This window comes from Achroia grisella, unplaced genomic scaffold, assembly GCF_030625045.1.
Source record: "Achroia grisella isolate CSIRO2021 unplaced genomic scaffold, CSIRO_AGI_Agris_v1 utg869, whole genome shotgun sequence".
NCBI lineage: Eukaryota > Metazoa > Arthropoda > Insecta > Lepidoptera > Pyralidae > Achroia > Achroia grisella.
Window position 1 is genome coordinate 1,230,659 of NW_026713049.1, and position 26,577 is coordinate 1,257,235.

The 26,577-nt window shown below is 31.3% G+C and overlaps 1 protein-coding gene across 1 annotated transcript in view; it reads right to left on the minus strand.

Moving 5' to 3' along the window:
* LOC131852863 (atrial natriuretic peptide receptor 1) overlaps positions 1–26,577 on the minus strand; it is a 56,422-nt gene that overhangs the window by 8,083 nt on the left and 21,762 nt on the right. Inside the window, exons 6-17 of the mRNA XM_059203600.1 lie at positions 22,856–22,965; positions 20,711–20,899; positions 17,852–17,987; positions 17,040–17,131; positions 14,031–14,177; positions 12,178–12,260; positions 10,016–10,136; positions 5,630–5,803; positions 4,643–4,819; positions 3,758–3,914; positions 1,971–2,129; positions 687–882 (exon numbers count right to left, since the gene is read on the minus strand). Coding sequence (XP_059059583.1) covers positions 687–882; positions 1,971–2,129; positions 3,758–3,914; positions 4,643–4,819; positions 5,630–5,803; positions 10,016–10,136; positions 12,178–12,260; positions 14,031–14,177; positions 17,040–17,131; positions 17,852–17,987; positions 20,711–20,899; positions 22,856–22,965 — 1,741 coding nt within the window. The remainder of the gene's footprint in view (positions 1–686; positions 883–1,970; positions 2,130–3,757; positions 3,915–4,642; positions 4,820–5,629; positions 5,804–10,015; positions 10,137–12,177; positions 12,261–14,030; positions 14,178–17,039; positions 17,132–17,851; positions 17,988–20,710; positions 20,900–22,855; positions 22,966–26,577) is intronic.

Sequence of the window (26,577 nt, forward strand, 5' to 3'; positions counted from 1 at the left end):
AATACATCTACCCACATACTCGTATTTAACGTGTAACAGCTGCTACACGGCTAATAGATATTCTATACATGTCTAGGATAGGATACATATGGCGCATGCAATTTTAATGCCCTCAGGGCGGCTGAAATTCTGTTGAGATTAATGATTATGGCCGTACTGCGGTACTAAATGAGTTACCTAACACTGAACGCGACAGCAAAATGTGTACTAAATATATTGCCAACCATATGTAAATCACTCATAGCGAATCATATTCAGTTGTAATTAAAATAAAGTATTTCAGCAGATATTTAACACGTTCAATACCTACAAATTCCAATTTATTTGTTTTTTGTACAACATTAAACATATTTAAATCTATCATCATCGATATAGCTCGATAAGATCTGTATCGAAGCTTAACGAACGATAATATCTAGTTTAATAAGATCAGCTTAGCTTTGTACATTAATGACTATAATACAGTGTAGAATCTACTAACAAACTGCCATACACCTCTATCTTACCAATTCTAACCGCCATTATTGCTTTGTAAGATATATTTCAGTTTAAAAGGCGAGATATGCCAGTGAAATTACTACGCATGAACCACTTAACATCAGTTGGGCCATCCGTATATTTGTTATTCCAGTTACATAAAAATAATCACAATTGGAAAATAGTGCATAATTAATAACATAACTTACTTAATATAATTTGCATTAATGGTGTCAAAAGAAGGCCGTTCATCAGGACACTCGGCCCAGCAGCGTGCAGCCAACTCTAGGAGTTCGGCCGCTGCGCCGGCGCCGCCACCCGCGGCACCTACAGCTCCCACATCGCTCACACACACCACCGGCCTGAATGGAGGCGACTCGCGAGCACACACTCTTGACACTATTTCTGATAAAGAAAAAACTTCGCAGATCTTATAGGATGTTAATAACCACTAATAGTAGGGGTTCGATAGTCCTTCGAGCCGGAGAACACGTTTTAAATATTTTTCATGGTTGTTTTTTGCACACAATATATAAATTAGTCGACCTTACTAAAAATATACTAGTTGAGTATCATCGCAACTAGTGTAGAGCTATTAATAAAGAATACATATGTGCGTAAATATCCTATAGGATTTTGACTTTGACAAAATAAGTTGACAAAAAAGTATATGCATGTTTCAAAATTAGTTAGGAATAATATAGAGGGTTAAAATATAATTAAAATTATTTTTATAATAGCATTGAAGAGATCGCGTAAGTTACAAAAAAAAAATAAAAGTTTTCAAAATGTCTTTATAAAACTATGACTATATTTTTAGGTAGGTAGGTAGGTATAGAAACTTTCAGAAATGCGTAGATACTGTTCCCGAAACAACTTGTATTCGTTGTTCGGATGAAATAAAAAATTTACAGCGCCAATTATTAATATGATATTAATAAACTTAATTAAACTCCCAAATTAAAAGTTTCTATGTCAGAATATTCACTGTAAAAGTTTCATTACTTCGTCGCTGACTCACCTCGGATCATTAAAAATCCATGAAATTTTCAGGAAACCCACAAACTTCAAACTTAGGATTATCTGACCGAGATTATAAATACTATAATTATAAATGGATTCTGAGGAATAGCTGATTCTAGTAATATTATTGGCGTCTTAAATACTACTTTTTAGTCTTCTTACTTCATAAAATTCTAGATCTGGATAAAGCAAAATATTTGCAGCCTCAAATATATATCTTACTAACTACTCGCCCCGGCTTCGCCCGGGTGTACATATATTATACATATAAACCTTGAATCACTCTATATCTACTAAAAAAACCGCTTCAAAATCCGTTGCGTAGTTTTAAAAATTTTAAGCATACATTGGGACGGACAGACAGCGACAGCAACTTTGTTTTATACTATGTATTGATAATGAAATGAATTTAAGAGCCGATATAAAGACCTAAAATATAGGTTTCTATTTATTTATTAGTAAATACTCACCCTTATGGGACATAGCAGTTGTGTAGTGATGGAAAGGTCCAGCTCGAAGAACAATCTCTTCAAGGATGATTCCAAAACTGTACACATCGCCTTTAAGGGAGGCTACAGCACCAGGGTATATGCTGGCTGCTACCAACTCCGGGGAGGTCCATAGCAGTTCTAATATAATAATTACAAAATCAGATATTTTTGTCTACAACGACAACCTTCTTTCTGATATCCGAAAGATATCAGTGTGAAATCTGCTGATAGATTTATCGTAAAAGTATCACTTAGTTCTAGTTAACAAAATGAAGCAATATTTTAACTAATTTTAATTAATATAACAATAATTGTTGTTTCATACAGAAATAGAAATAATCTTTAATCCAATGTACTGTATACAAGTATGGAAAGAGATATATTTTTACTCTACCACTATATACAGCAAAGAAACAACTATATACAGAAAGCAGATTTAGCCAAGAAGGTAAGAAAAGTAACTCTGCTGTTTCTGTATATGTTCTTGTTATCTTATTATGAGTATAGTATAATAGTCACTTTGATATAATAGGTCATCACAGTACCTACGTACTAAAGAAATACGGCAGACAATTGAATGTTATTTTTAAATAATAACCTAAGTATATCTAAGAATAAAGTAGATACCTATTTTAGTTGTCAATATCTACAAGGAAAATATCAATAAGAGAAAAGGGTAAAATGCAGAAATTATTCAAAAGGGTCCTCTTCGAATATTAAGTGCCCGCAAATTTCCGCGCTTCGCATAATACGAACCTTTTACGTTTCGACAGCTGTTAAACTTTCGCCTTCAAAGGGTCCTTTTTGGTGTAATTACTGCATGGATTTATTATAATCGACCATCAAATAACAAGATCTATAACTGAGTATCTACACCCACATTTATTGTATTTAAGCAAAGACTCATTTCTCGGAACGAGAAAGAAGCTGGTCATCTTATAAATTGAGTACCTACATATATCTTAAATTAGTAACATAAATTGAATTTATTTAGAAAATAGTTAGCCAAAAGTCTGCAAAATTATAAAATAATAAATATATATATTAGAGTTTGATAGGAGTCTTTTTCCGCGATTGTTATTATAACTTTTACATATACATATTTTATGTGTATTTTATATATTCATATAAACATTTGCTAAATTAAATAAGCCAAGTAACAGATTACAATTTCCTCCACCTACACTATATCTGCTACAGAACTATTAACTATTCTTCATCAGTCACAAGAATCTTTGCCGAATATCAGGTAAGAACTTAAGTCGTTATATAATGCCTCAAATGCTTAATTTATTGTATGGAGTACAAGTAAATATAAAATATACCGAAAGTGTGATGCAGTAATTCAAAACTTTCGTAGTTTATAGTTATAGTAGTAAATAGAAAATATTTTCATAAGAACAGCCGCGTTATATAAACATATCGACATCAAACCACATTACCGAAAGTATAGCAAAGTTATCTAAATTATATGACGCTTGTATCGTTAATGTTGATATAATAAGTCAAACTAAAAGTAATCTCATAAGATTTTAACTACAACCTTCGAATATCGTCTAGGTTAGTTAGGTCATGACATAGATATACTCCTACCTACAATAGATTGATCAAAATCTTAACTATTCCCATTAGCTATTAAATTGTAAGAATCAGAAGATGGATAATATGTTATCGTCTGATCTTGAAATACTATTATCGAAAACACATATGTCTAGTTAACACCACGTTACACATGATAACAAACTAAATTCGTTGAAGATAATTACTGTAATAGTACGTGTCATCCTTTATCAAGTCGGTGGGCGTGCATAATGTGTTCAGGCCGTAGTCGGAGATCTTCAGGACGAAGCGTCCATCGATGAGGCAGTTTGAAGAGCGAAGTTTACCATGCGCACCCAGCCCGCCGTGTAAATAGCACATGCCCTGTACATCGAATATTATTTACATAGTAACATACGAGCCCCTGAAATTAGTCTGCGAAACTAGCTAGAGACCTCACTAGATAATCTGAAGTATGTCTAATGAAATTCATTATTAAATACATAGGTACATACAATAAAAAACGAATCTAAAATATAGTCATAACTTTTTATAAAATTATCGTGGGAATAAGCTCCATTGACTACAAAATGTCATAATAATTAATTCAATTTTTCAATAAACTTACTAGTATTAATAAATTAATAGCATTCCATTTTTAAACATCAGAGCCTCATTCAAATTGAACCAAAATTATGGGTCTAAATAATCATACTTTGGCGCCAAACCAGTAAATAAATTCTGAATGTATTTTTTTTTGTAGTCATATTCATAATTATTGGAAAGGCAAAGAAACTAAACCTATACAGCTGTTCACGGAATAATCTTTGTTAATGTCAAAGTGAGCCCCAGAACAGGGCCTCGTCACTTACAAAATATTGTAAGAAACCTTACTTCTCCGATTCGTTTTTGAGCATAGCCTGTGCGCAGGTACAATTAATTTATTTCGAAATATTCCTTTTCATCAATAGACCTACATCAGTACAATACAATTTAAGTGGAATAGATAGAAATCAAAGTGATACATAAAAAAGTAAAGAATTTATAAAAAATAATGGTAGGCAAGCTGCCAGCAACAATGTTTATTTCCAACAGTAGGTTTATGTACTCACCTGTACAATATCATGTACTAATGATGTCCTAAAGTTCCAGTCCAGCTGTAATTCGTCGTTTGCCAACACGTCCTTCAAGGAACCTTTCGGGCAGTACTCGGTTAATACAAACACTAGTGGGCAATCGACGCATGCGCCGATAAAACGTGCTGTGTTCTCGTGGGAAACATTCCGTGCCTAGGAAATTAAAGAAATATAAATAATATTTATTGAAATAAACTCAATACAAGCACTTTTGAATAGTCATATTTTTTTATTTTACCACCCATTCGGAACGCACTCTTTACAAGAAGAATGATCAAGAAACTTGTGTGTTGCTCTTTTGTTATTTGAAATAAATTATTACACAATAACAAGTAAGAGGCATGCTATAGGTACATAGAAACCTCTTATTAACTACGCACTCAATTTTAGTGCAATCAGATAATATTGTCAGCGCTATGAATTTAATTATTTACTATAACACTTCAATATATAAGCATTTTTACAGAGAAAGTATTTTACACAACATTTGAAATGTTTTTTAGGCAGATTTAGAAAAGACTGTGGTGGTTTGTTGTAAAACCTAACGCAATTACCATAAAACGAATTATGTTACAATAATTAATTGATAGAAAAAGAATATTATTATATTAACACTATTTGTTAGTGAGAACTAGTAGTTCTTTACTATCAATATATAGTAGGTACATTAAGAATTAGTAGTCACCAGTAATTCCTACAGCGTACACAAAAAAAAAACAGGTTTATATAGATACTTTTTTTTATCGTATGCTAATGTGTTGTTGTTGTGTTAGGTTTGTGCAACATTTTAATAAGGTAACGGCGGTAACTGCGGTATGCTGAATGCTTGTCTATTATGTTAGTTAATACATAAAACCTCAATGTCTATAAAGTAAAATTTCGTTCAACAAAAAAAACACCATATAACTACTTAAAAAAAGGACTCATCATGAAGAAAAGATAAATAAAAAAATGTGTAGGTACCTGTCTAATTTCCCAAAATAGCTTTTTATTTAAATCTAGTTTTTTTCTGTGTATCTTCTTAACAGCAACTCGATTGCCTTTATAAAGGCCGACGGTAAATGAAGACAGCGTGAGAGATGGAGCCCCCAGCGATGGTGTGCCACTACCACTTCGGGTATTCCAACCAAGAGACAGCTAGTGAATAAAAAAATACAGCATTTAGAAAAAAACAAGACATATGTCTTAAGATATAAGTAATTTCATTAAAGTCAACTGAATACCTAAAATATATACGTCTAAAGTATTTTCTGAATCACACGATACAGACTTGCATAGCTAGTGTGTGGTTCGCCGGAATATCATAATATAAAAGTATTTTGTTGGCTAATAAAGATTAGTAATATTATCATTATTTTATATATCTTCCTTTTTACGGGGGTAATACGTACAAACACGCGGGCCTTACCCAAGCGTCGATGAGTTTTACAGTTATATGAGGATGAATATTATTATTATTATTATTTACGCTATTGTCGCATTTTATTATTATTATACCGTCACGACTGTTACCCATATAGGTTAGTCAGAAACATTGTCAACTGTAGATATTGTGGTGAATGAAACATTTGACATACCCACGTGTTTCTATATTTTGAATCTAACGTGGGAGATAGCGAGCCTGCTATCGTCACTGTAATTAATGTTTTGTTTGATATGGGCATTTCCATCACTGGAGATCGATTCAGAAATGTAATTTGAAATAAATAGTATTTATTTTTGTGTCGGCTAGGTTTGAACTCACGACCTCTCTACGTAGTCGTCCGTCTAATAGGCTTAATTTATGGTTGTAAACCACTACCAAGCCTTTTATAATAAAATATTACTTTTTACGAAATTTAAGTTATTGATACACATATTAATGTATAACCAAATTAAATCTTGACCAATAAAGAACAACAGCTGAAAGTACCGTGTTACTTCTTTCATGAACTAGTTGAAAAGATGGACAAACTCAAAGAATTTATTGAACTCTCTTTAAATCTGTATATCTTTCGTTTAAGAACCTTCTAAAGAACCTTTATATAAACGATGACTATATCAAACATTAATTTTCTGTAGGCTGTTATAAAATACAAGAAATTTAAAGTTACAACTAACAAGTTCTTATAATATTATATAATTATTTTACGTTAATTTTCTAATTTATTTTATTAAAACATTAATTCAGAGCTAATTATCAGAATGTATAAATACAAACTTGTAATACGTACTATTACATAGTTAATGTAAAAGCCCTATTGCACTTTACCATATCAATTTCCTACGCCACTCACGCAAGTGGTACTAATTAAACGACAGAGGCTTTTATGTTACGTTTAATCTATACAAATAGCTTACAGCGTATCCGATAAATGGATGTGTTTATAATGACTTTTATTGCAATTGAATTGAATTAATTGGCTCTTACCGTAAATAAGTTACAACAAATTTACCAAAAGGTATTCAAGTAAATAAAAGGATTTTTAATAAATATACATAAACTTGTATATGAATTTAGTAACCATTAATACAAAATATCAGTAGATACTTATAAAAACAACTATTCAGATACAGTTTATTGCTAGTTGGTGTAGCTGATTATCTTTAGCATATTGCCTCAAGCTTTAATAATTACGGGTTCGATGCCCAAACAATACAATTCCAGAATAATACAACAGGCTCAAAAAAATGTGTATTCATCAGTCTCTTTGTATTAGTCTGGAAGCTTTATATGAATATGTATGTCTTTCCAAATGAAATCTATTAGTTGTCTAGTACTTGTAGTACAAGCTGTCCTAATTTATGATAAGGTGGTTATTTTCTCTGTTTAACTACATTTACGAGTAGCTCAGTGTGATTAGTAAATAAAAACATTCAGAACATCAAAGAACTAAAATATGATATGATCAATATCTACCACCTTAGATTTATTGATGTATGTATACCCAATTGTCTTTAGAACTGTTACTATGATGTAATCTTTGTCATTTTTTTTAATAATGTCTCAATTAAAAAACAAGAGCTCCACCGATAAGAGCGCGGCTTTTCAATTAACAATAAGAAATATCTATACCATAAATGCGATGGCGTATCCACATATATGAGGTACAAATTGAATGCTCTATTTTATTTTTAAGCGAATCACATAATCAGTCCAGAATTAGATCAAGTACTTGTGGTATATGAATCCTAGTAATTAAAGCACATCCCGGTGGGATCGCCTTTTCATAAGATACCACTAATTGGGGTCGTCGGTTACCAATATTCTACGCCTTTCAAATGTCTTACAGTACATAGGTATCTTACGGTATAGAGATATATATAAGGACGTTCAATTGAGTTCTGTTGTATTAAAATACAGTAATTAATAAAATGAATGAATACAATTAATATGTTACGAAAATAGGTACAATAATAAATAAATAAATAACCCTGGGCAATTAACATAGCGCTATCTAATCCCACAGTAAGCAGAGCTTGTGTTATGGGTACTAAACAAGTCATATAAATACTTATCCATTTTTTTTTCAATATATACATAATACACATAGATAATATCCAGATCTATGCAAACAATCATACACATAAATACAAATGTTTGCACCGTGCGAAGAATCGAAGCTGCGACCGTCGGAAGCAAAGCGGTGTGCTAGATGGCTATACCACCGAAGCCATCAAACGACTAGAGTTCATGTTTTCTACAATGTCAATCAACAGCTATATGAATAATAAATACGCTATATTTAAAATATGGGCCGTTTAATTGGAAATAAAATTTGCTTTTTGTGAATATAATAATAGCACAATTTATCTTACAATATTTTTAAAGTAAACAAACGACGGTATTTAATATCACGTAAAATAATGATGTTGTTATTTTTAATAATGATAAACCATTATCTATACCATTTCATATACTTATTAGAACGTAATTACAAAAATGGTCATCAAAAACACTCTGCAACATCTCTTATATTATTAGTAACAACGATAAATCCCACGCAAAATGTAAGCTTAACAATTTATTATTCACGAGCCGGGCAGATTAATATTGCGGTCCCTAGAGCAAATATCAAAGTTAATAAGAATTTGTGAAAATATATACAACAGTTGATTTTGATATAGGAACCCTAAATCTATTAATTAATTATATACAATAAACATGTAGAAGTTCAAGTATGTAATATTATTTTATATATGGGTAAGATATAAAACGTGAATAACAATATTATAATTATCTGTTCAAAAAATTATATAGCTCCTGGAGTTTTAAACAAATTTATCAATACATCATGAGTGTTACAGAACACAATCGTGGTTTGCTTACATTTAAAAAGTTGTGAGAACAAATCTAGCCACACAAAAAAAAACTTTATTTATATTGCTGATTGACTCTCCGGTGAAGCAAACAAATATAAAATTAATTCGAGAACGGTGGTAGACTCCTGCCTACATAGGATTCAAATATACCCAACAAATGTGGTCATATCAAGTATTGCGTTCTCCTCGGCGACCACAATGTTAATTAACAGTATCTCTGAAAGAAAACCACCAAATTAGGTAGGTATACATGTTTGCAATACATATATCACAACTCTGTTTTATAGTATATCCGATCTGTAATGGTTAATATTACTGGATAATATTTTGTAGACTCCCGCGACACGTCTTCGCCTAGTGCTAGATCCAAATTATATAACAGCTATGTTGTATATGTAAATTTTGAAATAAATAAATACAAGTCACAAATACGGCTCACAAATACCTAAGAACGCAGATGTCTCCGTAAAAAATACCTCTCTGAGCCAACCTAGTTCAGATATGGTAATTAGAGCAAATTGTAGTAGAAAGAGGAAAGAATGCAAAAAGTCTCTACACTTGCCTAGATAATTATATCTGCATCTCCTAAGAATCCTTCTGTATAGTCTCAAACTGTAATTATACGCATCTATCTGATCATAATGTATCATTGAAGGTTGCTAAGCAGTTTCCACTAATATTGTAAATATATATATTTGACTATTACCTTTACCTTACATCATAAAGAATATAAAATCTCATAATAATTTCTTAATTATTATGAGATATTATATTTTTTATGATTAATATTAATATTGTATATTAATAAGCAATGTTGTATATATATAAATAATATTAAACGATTTGATTTCGTGATATGTGTCCTACACAAAGATATTAATAAAAAAATATGTCTATTATCCGACATTCCTTGAAAATATCTACGAAATTTAATAAGCAAATCGTTCAGGATAACGAATATATATATTACGCTTTAAAAATATTAGAACATGAAATAAATATTCATTCATTTGCGTTCTTAATTAAATGGTATAACATTACCTTAACAACCTCGTTGATGCTGTGAAGCGCAGGACTGGCTCCGAGCCCCGTGCCAACTTCAACCAATACCTCTTCTGGGCGCACTCTCCACGCCATGTTATTCAGCTCAGCATCGATACGGGCCTGCCTTTTAACAATAATCTTATTAAATGATTGCTATACTTGCAAAATGGTTTTCAAGTAACAATTTCTGTATTGGAGAATAAATATATAAATTGTTCAAGAAAAATGGAAAACCTTTTTCGGAGGTTGCGATGCGAAACTTTCAAACGGTATAATAAAGACACAGTACAATATCATGGGGAAGTTAAAGCAAAACGCAGCTGCGTAATTACGTCTAACTTAGGAGTTGTGGCTGAAAAATGGATCAAAAGCCTTTCATATTTTAATGGACATTTCATATATTTTAGGGAATAAAAAGAAAAAACTGTGTAACTCATAAATTCTAAAGATACGATACCTTAGTTTTTAATCAAATATGACGGTTGTAATCGTCACATATAAATTAATTAATATTATTAATTCCATAAAACACAAAGAATGTTGTTCTAAATCTAATAATCAAAATATGAATAAAATTAATTAATATATATCGTATATTAAACCTCCTAGTTTATTAAGTATCATTATATAATTAAACGAAAAAAATTAACATTGATATTTACAGTTAGAAGTTTTTACACATTTTTTTAAATATCTCTATATTTTCTAGCATTTCGCTAGAATCATTTCTATAGCACATAAAATTATATACCATTTCTATAGGACATAAAATTAAATTTTCATATTTGTTTTGGTCATTAGGTACTTAAAGGCAAATAAAAACAAGGAATATAACTAAATATGAATCTGAACTCTGTTTAAGATCTGAGAGACTTTTATAAATAGCATTTGTACGGATAACCTTCTTTGAAATACTTATTCAATCCGAACTAATGCAATTTTAAAAATAGCCGTAATAAATTTTAGGTAAAACTCCTACACAATATTAAATCTTGAAGCTGATATCTATATATTGTTACCTCTAATTACAAAGGCTTTAGAAAAGGTGCCGTTGATCTTACAACAGATGAGATCGGGTCTTAATATGATTAAATGAAATTGTTAGCGCGGACTAAATACAGTCTGCTTCATAATAAGTCAATTGTGTCTCTAAAATATATGAACGCTTAAATACAAATTCAATTAATCCAAAAAATTGTAAAATAAATTTATATTTCCTTACTTAATTTCTTATGTACATTTTATTATCAAATTGTTACTGCAAATAAATGAATTTTATTGCTCTATTCTCCATAAACGTTACATAGGTTGAAATTGGTTTATGTTTTATATTATAACTATTACTAACTATGTATTGATATTAGTAATTATAATTTGATTATTACGAATTTGTACATTTTATTTTGTGACTACGAAGATGATAATACCACAGATAAGAAAATATTACAGAATATTAACCATTCCTACCGCTACTATATATATGAAATGAACTGTACCTACAGAAGATAGTTTGAGAAGTGCCTTAAGTATTATCTTACAAATTAGGTAAACAAAGAAGATTAGGTACTTTCGTTCATAAATAAAGATTTCTTTCATAGGACGAGCTTACTGGAAGACATCTTTTTTGAGATAATCTCGCCTTTGTATATCATATTTAAAAAGAGGTATGTTTGTATATGTACCTTATGTTATATATATACATATATGTACAATAATAAATAGGCATAAAACAGCTTTATTTTGTGCTGCAGTAGGTACAACATTCAATGAGTAACTTATTGTGGTTCAATAAAAATAAAAAGTATTTTAAAAATAGGTAATAAATGTTTCTTCGAACAACGTTGGTCGCGCAAGATTACAAACCATACCAGGGTTGCCAACAATACTTCGGTTTAACACAGGCTTACCAGCTTTCACTACAATCAAAATTGTGTAATGTAGAATGCATCCGAGATCAATATTAAAATATTTGATACATAGTTGGTTAGCGTGATACATAAAATATAGATAACTTTTGAAGTCAGAATCTTTAAAGTTTTATTGACAACCCTGTGTCCTTTGCAGGAATTGATATAAGACTCGCAGGCTAGTTATAACATTTGTCTTTATTTACACACTATCTTTTTTTGTAGCATTGCACGTGATATTTTTAACTTTATACTTACTTATAAGCAACGCAAGCAGCCGTAACAGCGAACGTTAAAAATATCGCCAGTCCAATAAAGCAGTATATAATAACAGTCTGGGCCTCTGAGCAGCGTGAAAAAAATAAAAATCTCTTCATCAAGTGAACTGTGCACTAGGACGGAGACTTTCTAATCTAAACTTTGTCGAGGCTCAATTGTAAGAGAACTAAATTATTTGCATTTTATTCACGAAGGAAAGAAATGAAAATGAATGTGAAATTATAACAAGTTAAACGAGCAAAGCTAAACGCAATGTATTGGAGAATCTGATACACTTTTGTTGTCTGCAGAAGAACTTGTAATTAGTAAAGTTTATATCGATATTCACGGAGTTCTGGAGATTTCTAATTATTAATATTACTAACTAGCTATTTACAGAGGTTTTACACGTGCCAAAATATCTCTTCTAATCTCACATATCTATATTTCCTAACATTTATTTAATTAAATATTTATGTATCGCATATTATTTACTATAATCTCGTAATACTAGTGATCAAATTATGCTACCGACTATATATTTTGGACGTAATCAGCAAAGAGACTACTAGAAGAAAATTTCAAAAAGGAAATGGCTTTCTAGCCATTTCCTTAGCTGTATCTGGATATGCGGATATCAGGATAGTTGTATCTTGATATGTGGATTACCTAGTCCATTATCTAAGATAGTAATAGTTTAAATGAACACTTGATGAGTCTTTTTTCTATTCAAACTCATAGACCCGCGTAACTTCGTCTGCGTCACACTTCTGCCGTTTTTTTTGCTACATTTTTCATTATAGCTCAGCTTATACTGAGCATAATATACGTAGCATAATATTATATAGCCCATAATATTCCTTGAAGAATCAACTATTCAATATTAAAAGAATTTTCCAAATCAAGGTAATTTTGAAAATATTTTTTTTTACAAAATAGATCAACGATCAAAGAGATAGTACAACGATACAAATTCACAAACTTTACCTATTTATAATATTAATATAGGCAATAGTCCTATATATGCGTATTATAGAAGAATATTTGTTAACTGTTAATCCTTTTACCACTAGATACGTAAACTCACAATCAAGTAGTTGCTCTACCGTTTACCAATATGCGGTTCACCTTTGATCTAAGTTTCTATGGCAAAGTTTTTGCCGTTCGATAACAGATACAACTTTATTGAGATATAAGACCCTAATTATATATTGTCTTTATATCTCAATAAAGTTGTAATGGTAACGACAATTTGATCTTTATCTTTAACATTAGTCACAAAATGTCTTACGAAAATTGAATTTAATTTCCCTAGACGTGACTGGCACAAGAATCTATTACATGACGAATAAGAAAAGTATATTTTGTTCAAAAAAACAAACCGAAATTAATGAGGATAGAATTTGTAAGTGACCAAAACTCAAATAATTTCCATATATGTATATAAAAAAAAATATGTGCAGAATAGGTACAGATTGATGAATTTTGTTTTACTATATGTAACGCGTAAGAAAAATAATATAAAAAATATTTGTAAAACTTAGCACGTAAGATATACCTGTACAAAAAATTCCAGTGAAATTGACGACCTCTTTCCTCCTTTTTGAGATCATTGAGGAATTATGAATTTTATTGTCAGTAGTATAAGTATTGAATTCATTAGTACAGGTGGTTTTTTTTATATGTATGCATGAGAAATTAATGAACGACAATATAGTATGTACGATTCTCAAACAATTGTAGCGAAAGAGGACAACATATTAACATTTATAATATTAATTCCCATACATATAGTTACAAAAATATATCAGTGTAAAAACTAATATAAGATAAAATATTGTAATAAGATATACTTTACCTCCCTGGCACATGGGGTCTGTGCCCCAAAACCCGCACCTTGGTGTATCTGGTGGCGGACCTCGACGACCACCAGGCCAATGTATCGCCTTACCAGCCACCGGTTTGTAACTGCTATTCAGACCGTGGTAAAATGCCACAACCTACGCAAACAGAGGTCAATATATTCTTAAAATATTATATATAGGCAGTGAAATTACAGGGTAAGGACATAATATTTAAGCTTTCATGAATAGCAACAATTGAGAACAGCTTTATTCATTCATAATTTAAAAATTGCGCTATTGCAATTTCCTGTTTTTTCATCAATTTGTTTAATTGTTGATACAACAGGACTCCAACCTTTTTCTTGATTCGTTAACAGCTTTTCCTTTTTCTTGATTTAATAACAGTGTCTTGATCTTCCCCTTCCCCTCTTTCCTTCTATCTTTCTTTGGCCCAACATTATCCCACGTCTATTTTCAATGGTATTTATGATTTCCTTTGCAATACGTTGTCATTTATATTTTATCTTTTAAGCCAATTCTTTCCATCCTTCTCCAACAACATATTTCAAACTATCTAGAAGGCTACTACAGGAGTCATATGATAACGTAATGTCTGTGGTAGGTACTGTTCGTGTATGTATATAGGCGACGGTTACTATTTTCCATCCGATTGCCCGTTAACTTGTTTAGATCATATCAGATTGTTTAGAAGGCATATACGTAACTTAATATAATTGTGCAGTGTAAATATAGCTTTGGTATAAATTTACACTAATATGTAATATAATGACTGCCATATAAATCTCAAAAATCGAAGATCACGAAATTTAACTGTGCAGACTGTCAAATTGTTTTTTTTCCAAAATATCAATAATTTTACAAGAGAAAATAAATTACAGAATATATTATAAGGAAATAATCAACACCAAATGATTACTACCGAATTGGCCTTAGGGATAAATCATATAAAAAAACAAGTTTATTCATGGAACGATCAATAACATAATATTTACTTACATCGGCAATAATCATCACATATTATTATGTTGTTGTTGTTGAAACATGTGCAGATATACATGTATATAAAACCGACGGAAATAAATATAATTCTAGTACGGTTCGTATTCAAAATTCAATTTTGAGTTTATCGTATAGAGTCGAATGTGCAAGAGTATTATTGAACACTAGCTTTTGCCCGCGGCTTCGCTCGCGTTAATTTATCCCCTTAGGGGTGGAATTTATCAAAATTCTTTCTTAGGGGATGCCTACGTCATAGTAGTTATGCATGCAAAGTCTCAGCCCGATCGGTTTAAAATTAACAAAGTTTCATACAAAATTTCATCCCTTATTTTATCCCCTTGGGGGTAGATCTATCTATCGATCTAGATAGATTAATCAAAATCCTTTCTTAGCAGACGCCTACGTCATAACATCTACCTGCATGCCAAATTTTAGCCCGATCCGACCAGTGGTTTGGGCTGTGCGTTGATAGCTCACTATGTCAGTCACCTTTGAGTTATATATATTTAGATAGACTAATATAGATCGCTACATATTGCCGAATAGACATCTAAATAAATCCTCTATTTGCCATTTTTATTCGTTCAGTAGATAGGTAGCTACGTGAAGTTTGAATAATTTTATTTTCTTCCAAAACTTTAATAAAAAAAATCTGTTTCAGAAATATTTTTTTAAATAAATTTATAATGCTGCCAGTATTTAATATACACAATTAATCAGCTAAAACAATTTTAATGAAATTTTATACGATAATACTCGAGAGGAAGTCTAATGACTTTATTGTATTATTATATTCCTAAGGGGAGTAAAATGAGACTCACTGATATTATCATCAACCTCCATCTCGTCAATTGGATCTGTCAAATTCTAACTTCCCAACTAATATTATAAAAGCGAAAGTGAATTTGTTTATTATGCTTTCAGGCCTAAACTGGTGAATTGACAATGAATATGATGAGTTTTAGTATAGAGATAATTTGAACTCTAAAGACGAGTTACTTATTCCCGCAAAAAACATATGGAGTGTGGGGTTAGGTAAAGAGCAATTTTTGTATAAAACTTATACTGCGTCGCCCGATTAACTTTAAACTTTACAGAATTATTTTTTATCATTAACTAGCTTCCCGACCTGTCTTCGCACAAGATATACGATATACATATGTTGTACAAATAAACCTTGATTCACTCTATCGATTGCTGAAAACTGCCTTAAAATCCGTTGCGTAGTTTAAAAGATCTAAGCCGGAGCGACTTCTTTTTATACTATACAATGATAAACATAATTAAAAAAATAATTAATATTCCATACGCAGGCGAAGTCGCTGATAAAACCTAGTAGGATATTATATATGTTTAGATGTAACGTATCTGAAATCAAGCGACAGTAATCCTTAAATTGAACTTTTCCCAAAGGATGAGAGGCCGAAATATGAAGATAAGTTTGAACCTCCTTGGTAGTAGATGCTCAGTTTTATAAATAGATACCGTCTACTATTAATATACATCTACATTTCCATTCAACCTATTCAAGTACTATTGCAAATTTAACCATCAATATCGGCGCATAATTAAAAAAATAACACATAACATTTGTTACCCACAATTTGGTCTGTTTTTATTAAGATGATAAATCATTTATGTCCGTTTTCATGATATCTATCTTCGCATAATTCATTAGCATCCGTCCAGCCGTTTTGTCGTAAAAGTGTAACAGAGTAACAGAGTTAAGAAGCCGCCAGACACCCTTTCACATTTATAACATTAGAACGCATATGGATTACAAATCAGTAGAAATCTATCTTGTATATACGTAGACTTTTTACATATATATATATTTTAGAAGATACAGACAAAAAATATATGTATGTCAGAATTTAATAGTATTTAAGTTTAATTATATTGTGAAATTATATATTTTCGTATAGTTACTAAATCATGGCAGCATTTTACTTATTTCCGTACAATTCTTGTAATATGTTTGCACACGTGTCAGCGTACCTCAAATTTTCCGGTCACCGGATCTAAATCTAGTATTGCGTAGTCGGCATCTCTATCCCCCACTGCGTCGATTCTTACATGCCCCGTTATACCTGTACACAAAATTAAACATAATAGAAAGCTGTAAGTTCTATAATAATAATATTAACCCAGGATAACTTATACGGGACAATCTAGTCCCAAGCAGAGCTTGTGTTATTACTAGACAACTGATAAGAATACTTGAATTATTTTTTTTGTAAATACATACGTATTTTTTTTTTAATATGCGTAATATATGTATATAACGTATGTATTCACTTAATAAAAAAAAGTCTCTCAGAAAACAATCTAAGTGTACGCGAGAGAGCTCCTCTGCTACAAACAATCATACTCATGAATACCGTTTACACCGTCCGAGGAATCGAATCCGCGACCATCGGAAGAGAAGCGATATGCTCAACCGCTAGATCTTCGAGGCTGTCAAAACGATATTGTAGTTCTCTCAAGAAAAAATGGTGCTCTCATTTTTTTATACACTTTAACTCGTAATTAATAGTCATTTTATGACTTTAATTTGCAGAATCTGGACACATGGCCTTCTTTCACAGATCTTGAGAAATTATATATGAAACCACAAGAGATGCACCAGATAATAAAAAAAATCTCAAAATCGGTTCACATACAAAAAAGCTCTGAAGTACATACACAAAATTCAATTTGTACATATGAAATTAAATAAAAGAAACAACAAATTTATTCAACTAATAAACGTACAAACCGATGAATATAGGAAATATTATGTAATATATAAAAAAATAATATTCACTTACCATGGAAATCACGGCCCCACATTCGTCGAGTGATGGTCCGCCCATCTCTTATGTCCTCCCCAACGGTTAGAGTCTCATTCAATGCCATCCCCAATAAGTACACACCGTCGTAGAAAGCGCCGATAAAGAAATTCACCTGTTAAAAAGCAGTTCATTAACGTAATTATGCTCAACTAACGTCCTACTTCGACTTCGCAAAAAAAAGTAAGATCCCTGTAATATAAGTGTACCCTTACACTTATATTACAGGGATTTCATTTTTTTTTAAAGTATATTACATCATTCATGTTTCTCACTAACAGTGTAGCTTCCTAGTTCTGAAATTATTTTAAAATCAGTTAAGGTACCATCAATACATGATGTCAAATGATTTATGGCTCCCCCTTCGACCTTGACACAGCTACAATTAACTCCTTCTGTGACGTCACCTATGTAACAATTAAATGACGTAGTCTAGTAACTTGAAACAGTTATGCTCGCTATAAAGTTCAAACTTGTGGCTGCGTGGTGGGCCGGGTCAATGTGTTCCCTCTAATATAGTTGAGTGCAATGATAGTTTATCCGTTAGACTCGTGAACAAGTGCTGCTTGCGAGAACTGGTATGTTTGAGTTGTGAACACTGATTAGACTATTTGGCAAAATTGCAATATGCTGGTAGTCACTGTATTCTCCAAAAATTTAATTTAAAAATGAATCTTTACTATTGTAAACATGTACAGCCATTTTGAAAAGAATACGACCTATGTTTCATATCAGTTCTTCTGATGTCGAAATCATTCCGAAATGACGGTAGATTTGACATATCATAAGACTCTGTAATAGACCTACATGAATAAAGATATTTGATTCAATGTTTATATTATCAAACAAACAGCAAATTCCAATTGAATTTCCATTTATAATAATATTTAATAATAAAATACAATGTATAATGTCAAAACCCTTAATAATAACACGCGATATATATATATATATATATATATATAGCACATGAAAATTAGTCAAATAGATAAACTTTATAATATATAGATATTATTTTCCCCATAAGGTAACTTCAAAAAAAGAAAACTTCCCAATTCCCACAATAAACCTAAGCTCGAATAGAATCGACTTTTAAAAAGTTAGGTAAGTCCCTCACGAGTTAAGTGCCGAAGCGGTCCCATAAAGGTTGCAGTTCACGATAATAATATAACGTAAACTTTACACGAGTTCAATGAACAGACAAAATATTTAGGGAGCTACGTTGTCACATTCACATATAAAAACTTGATAAACGCGACACTTGCTACGTGACAAGCAAAAACTATCAATTTTGTCTACATACATACTTACTGAAACCTTAGAAAGATTATTATAAAAGAAAATAATATAATGTTTTGTTATCATATCTAATTTAGATAGAAAGTCATCCGAAATAATGTTTATATTTTTTTCCTGTTTATTTATTCAGGAGCTTAGGTTCGCAATAATCAGAATATTCTCACTAGGGATTTACTGATTCACCTGAAGATAATGGACGGTAATAGGAGGGTACTTCAAATCCTCGTTTGCGTAGTAATTAATAATAGTAACCTTGGACGATTTGCAAGCATCATATTGTCCCAAACAAAACAGAATTTGTGTTATGGCTTCCAGAGAACTAATAGAATACTTGGATAGATATTTATTATAATAATAATAATAATAATAGTAATAATATAATATATATATATATATATATATATTGTCAATACATGCATAATATATTTAGAAACCACACCCAAACACCCAGACCGAGAAAAACTATCATACTCGATAATATAAATGTTTGCGTCGTACAAAGAATCGAACCCGCAACTATCGAAAGTAAGGAGGTGTGCTAAACCGTCAACTACTACTTAGATTAGGTAATAAATTAACTGGAAAGACGTACAGAAAAAAACTACATGTACATCCGAAACAAGTAAAATAAAAGCTTATCAAAGGATCCTAATAACATTATATAACCACGTTAGTTAGGGCAGCTAGTTATATGACTTGGTTTTCCTCAAGTAATAACACGTTATTATTTGAGGAAAACCAAGAAGCTTATTACCTGAGGCAGGTACTATTGTTTTGTGCACAAGAAAATATTTGCAGCTTTTTCCTTTACATGTTTGGAGACGATCCCACACAACTCAATTACACCTGACTTTCGACAACTATAATCCATATCTACCACCTCCGATTGATCGCCCTCCAATTCTAAAGGGGATTGAAATCCGAGGTTCGAACTCCTAGCGGTGGCTTCTGACTAAAGTAGTATTCCTCAGCCATGAATTAGCCTTTAACTGCTCCATAAGTCCTACCGCTGGTTTGTTGTGCCATCTGCACTCGCTCACTATCGTTCGGTGAAGCTGTAAAGGCCAGCAGTGGCTAACAGCATTCGAAAAAATGTCCATGTCCATACTAATATTACGAATGTAAAAATGTGTCTGTCCGTCTGCTTCTCACTTTTTTACCACGACTAAACGGCTGTACAGAAATTTACGAAATATGTAAAGATATAGTTTATTTCGAGGATGAACATAGGTTATCTTTAATCTTAGAATATCTAGGAGACATTATAATAGGCGTGGGTAGTAAAGTGTGTTCAAACGAAATCGTGTCTAATAGCTAGTTTTATATAATCACAAAAAATATTTTACTATCACAAAAAACATACAATTAGTTTGAAGGGATGCTGTAGAGTATGGAGACATGACACTTAGTAGTCAGAAATGAGAACTCAGATGAAAGTAAGCTAAGTAAAAATCTAAGATAAATACTATTACATCTTAACTATATATTACCACAGGTAACATAATATTACATAATATTACGTTTATCAAATATACTAACCTCTTCACCATCCATAAAAGTATAATTATAGTGTTGCTTCGCTCTCGCTCTCACTGCATCAGCGAAATCATCAAACCGATCGCCGGTGGGCAGTTTCAGGGATACTCTGAGTAGGGCTTCATACGCGACCCTGGCGGCTGCGTCTCGATTGTCACCTGCCGCCCAACCTGTCTCGCCCCAATACCCGCCCTACAGAATAACCACAAAATAACAATATTTATACCATATAATTATATCTTTTATTTTTTATAACCACATTTTGAAGTAGTCATATGTGCCCCTAATAATATCTATAATCTTTTAACACATGTTAGAATTAAATTAATTCACTAGTTTTATTTTACACTTCATACAAACGGGATATTTATGATGGTAATAATAATAATAATAATAACCCAAAAATTAATAAAAATAGATAAATAGAGACAACGTCATCTAACCCCAAATTAAGCAGAGCTTGTGTTATGGGTACTGGACAACTAATAGAAATAGATATTTTTTGTAAATACATATGTAAATAGAAAATACACAGAACTATATAAACAATCTTACTTATGAATACAAATGTTTGTACCGTGCGAGGAATCGAGCTAAACAGCTAGACCACCTAGCTCGTAAATAATATTATTTATGAGCTTCCGATATTTCGACCCTATTATTAACGTCTTGGTCAAGGGTCGCCTGGAGATGACAGTAGATGTACGAATATGCTTACTTAGTCTTTTTGTACGGACCACATAATCACTACCGCTGAATATCACTTGTTAGAAATACGAGAAAATATATTCACTTCGACTTTTTGTATCATGTGATAAAAAATTATTTTCGTAGTAAATATCCCGTTTATATCTTATGTACAATTTTACAATTGTACAAAATTATAAAGAACCGTGAAAATAGTGAATTAATTTATGCACAACAAAAAAGATAATTCAGCATAACACAAAATATCCAGACTTAATATAAACTATTCGGAGAAAAAATATTTTCGTAATCTATGTAATATATATATAATACAACAAACACGTAACACGTAATTATACTAGGTACAACTTAAAAACTTCTGGGGAATTCATTTATACAGAGGAATAAACTTACCATTGCGTTAAACATTCTCCAAGTTACATACAATGAAAACGTTTATACTGAATTTTCGTTATTATAAACACATTATTTATTAAGTCTTAATTCATTCTTGTAATATGTATATATATGAAAATTAATTGAAACTTGCAAATTAAAGCAATGTTCAAACAATAATTTCGCCATCCGCATATTAAATGAAAACAAAGGAGCAGAACCCGCTTAGAATACAAACTTTAAACTCCCTGATATGTATATGAATAGGAGAGTAGGTGCCAAGACTCAGAAGTCAGCTTAAGGAGCGATGTTTTGAATTAATAACGGAGCTTACGAATAGCAAGGTTACTTATAGTTGCATTTCAGATTGCACCTTTTTTAATTAATTAATTAAATTCTTAAAGTAGGTAAGCAGTAAGTAATTTCCAATATCCAAAACAAAGTCTTTCTGCACGAAAGATCGTCAATCAATCTATTGATGATATGAAAATTAAGGTGGTCGTAGAACAAAATATTAATTATCATTAAATGCCACCTCGATTAAGCGCGATTACTTTAACGAGTGCGCCAGTGGTGATCAACCAATTTTCAGAGATATTTCTAGCAGTGAAAAATCTCTGATTATTTATTTTCAAAATTAAAAATTTTGAGGGTTAAAGATTAATATTATAACAAATTTCAGAAAGAAGAATATCTGGAAAAGGACTAAAAATAGACAGAGAGAAGAATTCTTAAGTGGTAACTGGATATCAATAAATGTACGTCATTGACCATTCTTTAGAGGAGGACTATAGTCAACAAGTGACAATAGTTGAAATATTCATGGTGATGATCATGTAATTAAATCCTTATATATAATCATGATTAAACAAATCCTCGGAACGGCGTGGTCGTTCCGTGAAGCCTGTGAAGACACCAGTAGGCATCTGCACTTCCTAGAGGAGCTTGGCTGGCTACTTTGGTAGTCTCGGACCTTAAGGCACAAAGGCTCAGAGGAAAGGCTAAATGAGAATAATAAAGAGTTGGTCTGTTCTTACATTACATTATAATCATGGTTATACAAACCTGGAATATTTCTACGTCCAGAAACGCCCAGTCTCCTCTCGTCATACCAAGTGTATGTGCAGCTAGTAGAAACTCACGCACCAAAGGCCCTCGAACGCTCAGGATAACAACTGACAATAAAATAAAGTTATTACAAAAAAAAATGTGTATTTGCCTTATTTTATTATTTCACTGTTCGTGGGAAGTTAGCAGTCGTGGGTGTACTTCGTTACTTTTCGTCGAGTATTTTTGAAGACAGGGAAGGCAAGACGAAAACCTACCACCGCCTTATCAAAACACAAAATATAAGTGCGATTGATGGCAATACGCCTATAGTGAATGTAATTCACTTTTTTTATGTAACTGGAATGGCCAGTGTGCTTATTTAATGGTAAGTGTCAGCCATCATCAGTATATATGTATAAATAGATCAACAAACACTAAGTCAACCATTTTGGAAGATTCCATTAATTCTCACTATCTATTCATGTAAACTATTCTTATTCTGTTATCTTTCGCCCTCTTAGCTAATTCCTCACTACGTGTTAAATAATTACTTTGTTCTTAATATTTATGTGAAATAAAATAAAATGTAAATATTGTATGAAAATAAAAAATATTATTATTAATATATCTTTATATCTTAATTGTGATTTATTATATTTATAGATAATATCATTCGCGTTTTAATCTGATTATTTTTAAACTAATAAGCAATGTGTTATTGTATAAACTGTATGTATTATATATGTTAATTAGTATTGTTTATTTTTAATATTACTTTGCTTTTTTTATTTCTCTAGCTCATTCATGCGGCAACTACCTAGTTTGGGTACCCAAACCTAGTCTGGAAGAGATTGCTTCTGCGATAAGACCGCCTTTTGTACCTTACCTTCCTATACACGTAATAATGTATATTCTTTGTAATTTAATTTCGGTGTAATAACGACTTCATTAAAAATAAATAAATAAATCGCTATGACAATAAGATGATGTGACTTTGTACACCTCCTATCATCCTCCCCTGTCGGCCCGCCCGCCCAGCGGCACCGTTAGTACAGGCGGGTGCACCGTTCCATTATCACTCATTAAATAAAACAGAGTGTAGTTCTCAGAGTAATTTTATCAAGTTTGAAATCGATGTTTTATATAATAATATACTATTGATAAATAGTAATTTTGCAATGAAGTATTGAATTAAAATGAACTGCCTATATATCTTATCAATATTATAAACGCGAAAGTTTGTGACTATTGATGAATGTTTGATAAACTTTACGCAAAACTACTGAACGGATTTTGATGAAACTTTACAGTAATTAAAAAATTTGCTTATACATCAGAATAACATAGGCTATAAATTTCCCGCGGGTGAAACCGCGAGCACAGCTAGTCTCATATAAATATATACATCTCGATTTTTATATACATCCACCATTATCGTGATCTTGACTGAGGATTCACAACGTACTTTGTGCGTGACCTTTATGTAACCTTGAGCTTACCTGTTTATGTATAAAAGATTAGGTGAATTGAAAAAAAATAAGGCATTTTATTTACCCTTACCCTTTCAACTGTTTTTATAATCCATCAACGGTGACAGAATAGATAATAATCTTACCAACTTTTCAAGTTAATCTGATCCAGGCAATTTTTATGCAAAAATTTCTTTTTGAATATTCCGATAATTCACAGAATATTCCGCAGTCTTTGAATTACTTTTAAATATTAAAACCTTTGGGGATACTGAAGGGTTTTCAAAAAGTGTTTTACCCTTTATGGGTCAGTATTGTAATGGTATAATTGACGCGGGGGCCGGTTAGGCATGAATAAATAATTTGCGATTTTTTCAAAGGGTCAGTCAAGGTCAGACCCGCTGGTTGCTTTTGGGTCATGTTCATACTATATTATATGTATTACGAGACATATGCGAACAAATATAAAAGTAGACAATATTACTAAAAACGACAATTACTAATAAAACTATTATAACATATTTTAAAGATTTGAAATAAAACAAAACAATAATAGTTAGAAATGTTTGTTTGAGATTTCCGTTTTTCATGAATAAGGTAATCTGTATATGTATAAGGAAAAGCATTATTGAAAAACTAGCTGACTCATTACTAAGGCTACAAATAAGATAACATTACACACTAAGGCGAAACTAAGGAAATAAAGAACCGATGTGTGATAGGTTTAATAAATGTTGCAAACATTTATTAAGCATTGAATAATACGTGTGTGATTATGTATTATTCAATTTATTTTTATTTTATCAATTAAAAATAAAAACAGAAAGGAAATACTACATATTTATATAATAATAAGAAATATTATGCATATTATATAAATATATACATATTATATAAACTGTTCAATACAAAAGATGGAAGCTTCATTATATTCCTGAATAATAAAGTTATATTTTATAAATAAAATAAATATTTGCTGAAACAAAAGAATATATAATTTATAAAAAAAAATACAATATAGCATTAGAGATAACCCGCTATTTAAACAATTTTCGTTTTACTTTTTTATCTGAACGTCATGAGCATAATACGCTTTCTACAAAGCCTGCCGACGTCTTTGATAACTGTGTGCCTACTTGAAAATTCTGCTTTGAACTCTCTGTATGAAACATTCCATCTGATCAAGAGGCTTAAAACGTGATGCTATTAAACTCTGTTACTACATTAAATCTGTACGGGCCTCATGTACCATATCGTGACAGCTAATTTCGCAAATCTATTTGATTTTATATTGAGTTTCAAATTTAGGATTGATACAATAATCTTCATCTGTAACATACAGTAATGAAAAGACACAAACAATACATTAAAGAACACATGTTTAGTTACAATAAGACGGCCTTATTGGTGAAATCAATCGTTTCAAGGTAACCTTAGGAAAACGGATTTAAATATCGAACAGGAAGGTAATATACATATATACAGGAGAAACCTAAAAAATAAGAAACATAACGTATAATGATGATGATTGGTAATAGGAATGAAGAAATGACAAAAAGGAATGAAATCCATATAGATAATAAAAAGCCATACACGTTATTTCATTGTCAAAAATCTAATTTTGTTTTAAAATGTATTATATGCCTACTTTTAAAAGAGATACTAAAGTAATCCTAAGAACATATTTTCTCTCATCTCATATTCCAATCGAGAAATGACAGTTTAAAAAGGTTTTTTTATGTTCAAAACTCAGTCCTGCATAAAGGGACAGACATCGCTCATGAACGCATTTCGATGAATATAGGCACAGAAATTAGTTCAAAAAACATTACACCAAATCGTTTGGCAACTATAATTGGCTAATATCCTCGTCTTAGTGAGAAAAACCCGAGCCTGTAATGTGACGTTGATTGTTATAGATGAAAGAAGTACAATACCATGACATATCTAAATTGAGATCACAGAACAAATAACAGTTGCTATCCCAAGTCAAACACAATAAAACGCGCAACTTATTGACTGTGCGATAATAAAATAAAATCATAATAAATATAGAGTCCTCGTTAAACCTTTCAGCTGCAATGAAATATCGTACTTTATAATCGTCAGTATAAAGAGCAAAACCATAAATTCAATTATACACGACCCAGTACACGCAATGACTTTGAACTTTCTCCCGTTCCAGACATGATATAAATGGTTGAACGTGTCTATATATGACTTCAGATAAAATAAAATAATACGACTACCCACTGCAATTTGTAGAAC